This window comes from Nothoprocta perdicaria, unplaced genomic scaffold (assembly GCF_003342845.1).
Source record: "Nothoprocta perdicaria isolate Ctin4 unplaced genomic scaffold, notPer1 scaffold_44, whole genome shotgun sequence".
Lineage (NCBI taxonomy): Eukaryota > Metazoa > Chordata > Aves > Tinamiformes > Tinamidae > Nothoprocta > Nothoprocta perdicaria.
In genome coordinates this window covers 3,814,263-3,823,831 of record NW_020455688.1, presented here as the reverse complement: position 1 = coordinate 3,823,831, position 9,569 = coordinate 3,814,263, and the positions used below count along the sequence as shown (strand labels likewise).

Sequence of the window (9,569 nt, the reverse complement as noted above, 5' to 3'; positions counted from 1 at the left end):
TCCTGGTCTACCCAAATTAGAAATGCACCATATTAAAGTTGCAAAACACTTAYTATACAGAAGGTTGCTAGAGATAAGTTTTCCATAGATTGCCACTGATGAAACATTAAAATGAAAACTGAGGAGTGTTGGTTATGTMGAATGGTCTCTCTTTTACTGGTAGGTCAAATATACTAGAAACATACAAATATCTTTGATAATCTAATTCCAGATGAACTCAAAACACTGAAGTAACATACACAGGCAAAGAGAATTCAATATTGTTCCAAGGCACTTACTGAATCTCCATGACTAGATGAAAACCAGAACAAATTAGGTCTGACAATTAAACAGTATATAATATAAAAATAACCTTTTGCTTACAATTTACAAAATGTATTACAATCTTTATCTCTGCTAACCTGTAATTCTGGCTGTGTGTGTCCAGCAATTTTTGTAAAAAAAAACCCCAGAAACTATTTTCTAAAACCTCAGGGCAAATAATTTACAAATAAGGTACACAAAAATTTAGATCATGCAGAGATTTCTTACATCTTCTGTTAATATTTTATGATTGCAACTTTATCAAATTATATACTTACTTGCCCTGTACATATACAAAATAATGCATACATGGTAATCAAAATGTTAGCAAAAAAGTAGTCCATAAACACAATCTGTCCAAAGTATGACTATATTAACATATGTCTACAAGCAGCGTGTAACAGGGTTAGAAGACGTTAAGGCAATAATACTTGAAGTTACAAATCGCTCGTGGGTGCTGCTCCCTCCCGCGTGTGCGAGGCAGGAGCGGAGGCGCCGGCGCGGCCGCGGCGCCCGCTCCGCCGTGGGGCCCGTGTCGCCCCACGCGCCGCCCCCAAAGAGGGGGAGCTGGTGGTCCCGCTCGGCGGCACGCGGGTTTTCCAGGCTCCTTCAGTGAGAGAACGAGGGGCCGGCGGGGCCCGCATCATGTCCATTCTGAAGGCGGCTCTCGTGGGCCCCTGGGCTTCGCACAGCGGTTACCGAAACCTGACGGGACAAAAACACTTCATGTTTTGGTCTGCTTAGATGACGCAATCTCTCAAAAACTGGCTGCAGTCGGAGGGACCACTAAGATGTTCCAGCCCTCGTGTAAGGGCTTCATCTCCAGGGCTCAAAAACTGCTCTGCAGTATTAAGAATTCTCAAGGCAACGTGGCCACAGGAAATCCTAACATGAAGAATTTGGGTACACTTAYGTTTTACTGCTTAAATGTCACTTGAAAGCTACTTTTCAATAAAGATTTATTATTAGGATTTTKTTAATGGATTTTTCCTGCTCTATACAACAAAGAAATTACCCAGGCTCTTATTTCCAAAAGTTCTCTCAGTGGTGGCCAGTGACAGGACAAGGGGCAGTGGGTGCAAGTGGAAACCCAGGCAGCTCCATGTGCATGTGAGGAAGAACTTGTTTGGTGTGAGGGTGCCAGAGCCCTGGCACAGGCTGCCCAGGGAGGCTGTGGAGKCTCCTTCTCTGGAGATCTTCCAAAGGCGCCTGGATGCCGCCCTGTGCCCCGTGCTCTGGGTGTCCCTGCTGGAGCAGGGGGTTGGACTGGATGAGCTCTAGGGGTCCCTTCCAGCCTCAACCATCCTGGGATTCTGTTATCTAGAGTTACCATCTGCAGTGATCCCATCCCAACCAACCAGCTCTCTGTTTCCTCAGCTCTGTAAGGACATGAATGGAACTGCCCAGGTTGAGTCGTTCACTCGTGACACTAATGACCGAGTTGGTGACACCTGCGTCACCCCTGGCTCTTACAGGAGGTGCTGAACAGACAGGGCAAACCCRTCTGCCTGCGTCCCTGCCCTGGGCACCTCGCAGGGCAGGTTGYAGCAGCAGCAGCTAGCCAGACTTTTACCAATAAACAGCTTTTGTGCAAATTACCCAGGGGTGAATTTTGAGCGAACTGTAATTACCAATATCTGTTATTTCTGCAGGAAATTCCAAAATGTGACCTCTCGTATCAGTGGAAGTGGAAAAAGAAATCTGAGGTAAAACATCAGTTGGTGTCTTGTTGCTTATTTCAGGGTGATCTGGAAAACACACACACACACACACACACATCTCAGTGCAAAGAACACCAAACAGCTAGATGGGTGTTGAGCAGCGCTCAGCCCCGCAACCAACCTGCACAAAATAGGGCTAATGAAAAAGTTAGAGAGCCATTTGACTCATTTTTGAGAGCACTTCAATATTTCGAGCGATGCAGCTGCTCAGCAATTACAGCCACACGCTCCTGTTTGCCAGAGAGGGGAATTTTACGCAGGCTTTGAGGGATTCTTAACATCACAAGGAGCTTCTATTTCCAGCAAGAGCTGACAGTCCCTTTTAATAAACCGGGACAAATGCATCTGCTCGTGCTCTCTCTCAACTTAATTAGGTGCTAAGAACACATGACAAAATGGTATTTTGCATTACTTYACACTGAAAAGCATTATTATATAGATTAGAATTCAATATTTTCTATCTTAATTTTAGCATACCAAAGATTAACATTATTTTTTAAATTAGATGTCTTTAGCATTGAAAAATGAAGCTTCAAAAGCAGCATCTTTTCAGATATTATGCTGTTTTGAAAACATGCTTAAACATACTTAAGAACTAGAGGCAAATTTATACACATTTTCTTCGGAAGGAAAGATATATATTTAAATACAAGATGAACTTCTTGAAAAATTATTGCAATTCTTAAAGATTTACCAATCCAGGTAAAGTATCCTGGGTTGGAAGTAGCTTCGGAAGTAATCACATGTTTATACATTTATCTGAAGATTAGACAATAAAATATTTATGAATTTCTAGAAAAAAAACCCTGTTAATTTCTAATCTTCTATTAAAAATACTCCAATCAACACACTAAGGTACTTGAGCTTCCTGCTCTTAAGGGCTGGCTGCCAGCAGATTAAAAAACCAGTTTTTCATTAAAAGAAAAAAAAACCAGTCACTTACCAGGTAGTACAGGTGAGGCTGTTTTCAAACCCTGTTAATAAAAAATATTTAAAATAGTTCTGTAAAACTATTCTAAAAACTATTTCTAAAAAGCTGAAAGAACACCAGAAACTCAAGATGACAAAAATCATCTTTAAAAAAAGAAACAGAAAACGTTTGGGGAAATTTCTATTGACTCCCTCCTTTATGACTGCCTAGAGCGCTGCCAGAAATGCTGCAGCAGTAGTTTAGGTAAAATTTACTATCAGAGCCTTTAATAAAAATTTCATTAACATTTCATTCATGACACATTATGGATCTGCAAGATTAAGCAGTTTACCCCAATACTGGATTATGTTCCTTGAAAATCCAACTCTACCTTTTTTGCCAACTTCCTGTCTCAAKGGAGAAGGCTGCGAGAGCGATTTGAGGGCGCGCTGCCGAGGATGGGACTCGGAGCAGCCTTTTGGCTCTTCGGAAGTTCTACCAGCTGCTTATTGCTTTGGGCTACAAAAAGCAGCCTGGCATGTGAAATCTGAGGGGCTAAAGGTTATTTTATTTTAAAATAAACAGGGGTATGAGAGAAACCCTGCAGCAGTGGAATAGGTTGCCCTGAGACTCTAAGACAGAGCTGGAGCCCTGAACAGAGCCCTGAACAACCCGGCCCGGTTCCATGTCTTAGAGCAGGGGATCAGCCCAGCCGCCCACCAAAGTCCCTCCCAGCCTGGATTGTCTCAGTCRGAGCTCTCGGGGCAGAGTTTGGGCTCGTTTTCCACGATTTCGGAGGTGCTCGGGGCGCCGGAGGCACTTACCGCGGTGCGGGCTCGGCCGGGCGGCTGCTGGTGCGGGGCGCTCGGAGCCGGAACCGCCCTCGGCGCCGCCGCGGCTGCAAAAGGTTAAACCAAAGGCAACTCGTCTCAGTTCTCTCCACCACGCTGCTGCTAACCAGCACTAGAGATGGGGCGTAAAGCACCTTCCTATAAACAGAGAGCTTCACTTCTTGTCTTCTTACAGATGGGAAGTCCAGAAATATTCCCTTCTGACAATGCTGTTGTCAAAGGAAAGGATCTCTGCGGCTTTAAACTCCCCAGCTTTGCCATTAACACAGGAAATATCYACAACACTTCAACACTCTTCATGGCGATTATTATTTAAGCCGACAATTAACTCGTCTGGCCCATTTTTTGGAAAACTTCCATGGAGTGACATTAAACCCAAAACCTCTAGGTTAGTCAAATATCTAGGGCATATTTGTGCAGATACCAAACAGCAGCAGCCCGAGCTTCATCCTCACTCATCATCCTCAACGCTCGGCCATTCCGGGCACCGCGGGGGTGTCCGGGTGTCACTGCTCCTCCCTCGCTGCCCCTCGGGGCTCGGGTGACCGCTGGGCTGAAACACCCGCCACGCTCTTCCCTTCTTCCCTCTCATGTTTCATTCTGGATTTTTTTCCCTGCTCCCTGGCTGGGCACAGTGAGAATAACACCTAAAATGGCCAGGAACCCCCCCCTCACTGGAAATACCGTCTCCTTTCTCTGTTCTTCACATTAGGGAAAAAAAACCATCTCCAACAAAATCAAGACAAAAGCTTCTAATATACTGAAAAAGCTTTACGCTTTCTCGGAAGCGGAAAAATAACCTGACTATATTCCAGCGCTTGTAGCAGTTCTTAACAAGCTTCAAAATAAGCTGACAAATGTGCTAGATTGTGGTGAGTATCTCCATTTGCTCCAACACCTGCACCAGGAGCACTCGAATCCAACCCTGAAACGCCTTTCATATTTATTCCCAACTACCACACAACTTAGAGAAGAAACTCACCGTGTTCAGTTGCTAATACAAAGGACTCTGGTGTTCTTTCTGGCAGCGGGGGAGAGGAATCTTCACTGGTATCAGCATCTAAATCAAATATCATATTTATATGGGTCAAAACACAGCTCGGTTATTTTCCTACATTTCTACAAGTTGATTTTTCAATAGGCGAGATCTTGCTAAACGTGTATGGAGTTTAGAGCAAATGGAGTACAGAAGTGGCTATAAAAATGTTTTATTTCACCACATTGAGTCCTTGGGGGGAAGCTGCCACTTCCAGASGAGGAAGCAGCTCCCTGCAACACATCCATGGGCCTCTCATGCTGGGGCCAGAGACGCACAGAATCCCAGAATCCCAGAATGGTTGAGGTTGGAAGGGACCCCCAGAGCTCATCCAGTCCAGCCCCCTGCTCCAGCAGGGACACCCAGAGCACAGGGTGGCATCCAGGCGCCTTTGGAAGATCTCCAGAGAAGGAGACTCCACAGCCTCCCTGGGCAGCCTGGGCCAGGGCTCTGGCACCCTCACACCAAACAAGTTCTTCCTCACATGCAGATGGAGCTGCCTGGGTTTCCACTTGCACCCATTGCCCCTCGTGCTTCCTTAAACCTCGCCTTCCCCACCAAGTCATGGAAAGCAGAAGGGCTGGAACCAGCCGAGAGCAGCGCAGGGAGGACCAGCGTGCCAAGAGCAGCCGCGGGATCTGCCACGGGCTGCGCCGGGATCTGCCACRCGCTGCATGAGCCGCTGCGTCGAGCGGCTCTTCCCAGAAACCCGAGGCACACGGGAGAGGTTTCCTTGGTTTTAAAGCAGCTACTGAAGCAGTGTTGGGGCCGCCTGCAAAGAGAGTCACGAGGAGCAAGGTAGCCTGTACCAASTGCAAACGGGTTCTTGTAACTCACAAAAGAACTAGCTCCTTGACATTTAACTTTAGTTAGGAAGAAAATAATAAGATGTGCTCATGTTTAAGATGAGGCAAATGGCAGTTATCGCTCCTAAACGGGCTTAGCAGTGTTTAGGAGCAATAACTGCCGTTTGCCTCATCTTAAMCTAGTTTTCATTGAAGGTTGTGTCCCCATCTAAAGCCTCAGCCAGAAGAATGCCCAAACAGCAGGAAAATGAAAAAGTCCCCCTACAATTTGGCTTCGGGCCAGGGGTGCAAAAGCACCGAGCCCTGGATTCTTGGGTCTGGGAATGATCACAAGACCTCCACATGACTTGAAAATGGGATATGTTCAGGATAAGGGAACAGGCCGTGGGATATGTTCAGGACAAAGGCAAGAGAGAAATCCTTGTGAACAAGACAAGAGATAAAAAAAAATATTTTACCTTAAAGAAATCAGGCCACTTTAGCAAAATCAGTTGCATACCAGTAGCACGTCATCTACAAAGTCCATACTGCTATTTTAGAATGTTTTTGATACGCATTTGATGCATTCTTGAGTGACACGGCTCTCAATCTTTATCATATTTACTACCTACCATTTAGATCCATGCCTTACAACACCTACGTGSGGAGCTGAGTACACAAGTAACCGCTTTCAGGCAGTCACAGGGAGCAGTTGCCTTGGGAAAAGCAGGGAGTGCTGCAAAGGGGCTACTCCAGGAAGAGTGCTGGGGTAAATGGTAAGGCAGCCCTGAAGTAAAGGGCTTGGCCTCTCCTATGTAAAGGACCGTAAAGAATTTCAGGATTAAAACTGCATAAAGAAAAASAAAACAAAGGCAGGAGCCGGGGTGCTCCGCTCTCCTCCCGTTAGGCTCCTGCAGGCAGGTGCCGCGGCCTGCTTTTCCCGGCTCCGTCCTCCCCAGYGCCGGCAGCTGCACCAGCCCAGCAAAGCTCAGCCGGGGCCTTGCAGGGACCCCTCTCTGTGCAGAACCAGTGTCTTCTCTAGCACAAGGAGCCTGCACAAGCCCCAGCCCCCAAAGCAGTTAAACGTTTAARCTCCCTGAGTAACTGCCCAAGAGAGCGTTGCCCAAAGCACCGGGTCACACAGTCCCCGACCCAGTTTAACTTCTCTAACCTGGGCAGTGTCGTGGCTTCCTGCCTGGCCCTGTGCAGATGAAGGGCACAGCAGAGCTAAACCTCTTGATSAAGCTACAAAATGGGCAGTGGGTGCAAGTKGAAACCCAGGCAGCTCCATSTGCATGTGAGGAAGARCTTGTTTGGTGTGAGGGTGCCMGAGCCCTGGCACAGGCTGCCCAGGGAGGCTGTGGAGTCTCCTTCTCTGGAGATCTYCCAAAGGCGCCTGGATGCCRCCCTGTGCCYCGTGCTCTGGGTGTCCCTGCTGGAGCAGGGGGYTGGACTGGATGAGCTCTAGGGGTCCCTTCCAACCTCAACCATTCTGGGATTCTGTGAAATTGCAGGAGTCAAATCCCGAGCAACTTCCAAGACTGCTGTGACAAGAGAGGCYGCACCTGCACTTCCAGTACCCGTGCAGTCAGGAGGGACGAAGGGGGAGATCTGTGCATTCAAGACTGTTTGTCCAAACTTTGTTTGCCCCAGACTACCCTTATTACATGGGCGCATGAAAGCAAAGTGCTGAAATGGAATGCCAGCTGCTGCATGAGGAAAAAAGGGGGGCAACCAGTAAGCACAGAGACAAGCCATTAATAATGCACATTAATTAATAATCACGAATGCCTTACATAATACCTTTCTGGAAAGCATTTGAGTATTTTTTTTTTTTTAAGTTCCTAGTGCCAGAGATGTATCGGACATAGCTCACGGGCAAGAGAAAATTGTGAGCGTGGGAAAACTCCCTTCTGAAGCTGCCATACTACACAGCTTGCTTAAATTTACATTCAAGGACAGTGCATGSTAAAGAAGCCCACGTTGCCAATGCTGTAGGTGCGACCACACCGACATGCCCCCCTTCTGGCACCCCGTGCCACCTACCTTGGCCATCTTCAGAGCACATTATGGCTCCCAAGTCTTGCCTAGCAATAGACATGGGCAATACTTTTCTGGCAGAAATGTTTTCAGGGTTAGTGGCAGCAGAAACGGTGGCACTTGCGGTTGAAATATTGGATGGACTTTGGGTCACGGCTCCGTCCAAGTTCATGTCATCCGTGTCAGAGTCATCTGAGTGAAGAGGGTTAGTGAAACAGAGGGGCACCCGAACAGCAGCGGCAGGATAATCCACTCTGTCCCTGGAAGGAAGCTCACCCGTGGTGGGTGATGCTAGAGAGGCTGTTTTGACACCGTGACACAAGGTGTCCGGGGACGTGTCAGGTGTAGGGGGGCTGTTTTCAGGCCCCCGCAGCGACCACTTGGCTTGTCCCCTCTCCGGGGCCAGGGGCAGCCGGTCGGGCCGGGGCGGCGCCTCGGCAGCCTGGGGGCCCGGGGGGCTGCCCGGCCGCATGGCCGGAGGCGCCGCGCACCCCACGCACGAGTCCGGAGCAGCATCGGCAGCTGAACCCCCCGGAATCTGCTCCTGGGGCTTCAAGCTCCTATCAGCTCCACAGGCTGGAGCGGCCTTCGCCTTGACGGCGTGTCCCCTGCTCAGCAGCGAGTTCCCCTCGAAGCTCCTGGGGCCCTCCTGCAGAGGCACCTTCTTGATCTCGAAGCTCAAGTTGCGCTCCAGCCGTTTCTCGGCGCGCTCGGCAGCCTCGCTCTTCCCCRCGGGTTCTGCCGCTTTGTTGTAGTTCTCGTTGAGGTCTGGCGAGTGCTCCGAGGCCACCATGTGCAACACGGGCTTCGGGTGGTACCTGTCGTTGTCCTGCCACACGGTGGTCACTGTTGGATAGGCTGAAGGAGGGGACGGGGTTAAGATTGGCGGTACTGGCTGAGGCTCCGGAGGCTGCAAGATTTCTTCTTTAGCATCTCCTTCTACAAGGCAACTGCAGAGAAAAAAACAAAAGCAGTGTAAGTTTTCTGTATTTCACAATATTTTAATAAATGAAGTAATGTTTTGCTATCAATCTGGAGCTCAGAGAAGCAYTTCTGCATCCAGACACCAACTGTGCCTATCCGGGCAGGTGGGAATCAACACAAACAGCCAAGAAGTCCTTTAGGATGTCACAGAAGGGCACGAAGAGGCCTCATCGAGTCCTGGTGGGCGCTTTGAAGGGTTCACACCCCCCAGCAGCCCTCGCCGAGCGGCTCGGAGATCCAGGTCCTGCTGTGTGTGTGTGTGGGGGGCACCCCCTGCCCTGCCTCCCACTCCGCAGGGTCCCTGATCCCTGCCCTGATCCCTGCGTGCGATGGCTCCTGTGCAGCCGCCGGGCAGCTCGGAGGGCACTGGGAGGCACAAAACACTTCTGTGACCAGAAGGGGAACAGAATAGATTGAAGTCCCTCTGGAGAGTTTGCTTTTCTGCAGGCTGTTGGATCACGAGAGGCAGGCACAGCCCAAGTTCTGCCACTGACTCTGTGTCCCAGGGAACATCCCATAGCGCAGCCCGACTCCGGGAGGAGGCGCGCAGCTGGCGCTGCTTGCGGAGCAAGAGCCTCTCCCTTGCAGAGAAGTCAAGACTACAGCCCAGAAATCGGGGGCTTACAGCGAGATAACAGCTCGCACTGCCTGCTCGCTCGCAACAGTCTGTGCCAATACTCCGCTGCCCTCGTGGGAAGCCTGGGAGAACAGGAGGAAGGCAGTCCAAGAAGGCATCGCACCTCCCGGAGCACCCGTCAATCCGGGGTTATGATCCCCAGACACTCCCACAGCATCGGTGCTGAGCCTGCGGCACCAGCTCTGCTCATGAATGAGAACGGGGAAGCGCCTGCACCTCAGAGGCTTCACAGGCTTCATGAAAAAGGGGAAAAACGTCTCCATGAGCCACGGACCACACTGTGACTCCAAGGGACTGAGCGC

The 9,569-nt window shown here is 49.4% G+C and overlaps 1 protein-coding gene across 1 annotated transcript in view; it reads right to left on the bottom strand.

The window, feature by feature from the left end:
- Positions 1 to 915: 915 nt before the first annotated feature.
- PTPN12 (protein tyrosine phosphatase, non-receptor type 12) overlaps positions 916 to 9,569 on the bottom strand; it is a 57,154-nt gene continuing 48,500 nt past the window's right edge. Inside the window, exons 13-18 of the mRNA XM_026046400.1 lie at positions 7,653 to 8,596; positions 4,768 to 4,845; positions 3,759 to 3,832; positions 2,968 to 2,998; positions 1,935 to 2,051; positions 916 to 1,008 (exon numbers count right to left, since the gene is read on the bottom strand). Coding sequence (XP_025902185.1) covers positions 947 to 1,008; positions 1,935 to 2,051; positions 2,968 to 2,998; positions 3,759 to 3,832; positions 4,768 to 4,845; positions 7,653 to 8,596 — 1,306 coding nt within the window. The 3' untranslated portion in view covers positions 916 to 946. The remainder of the gene's footprint in view (positions 1,009 to 1,934; positions 2,052 to 2,967; positions 2,999 to 3,758; positions 3,833 to 4,767; positions 4,846 to 7,652; positions 8,597 to 9,569) is intronic.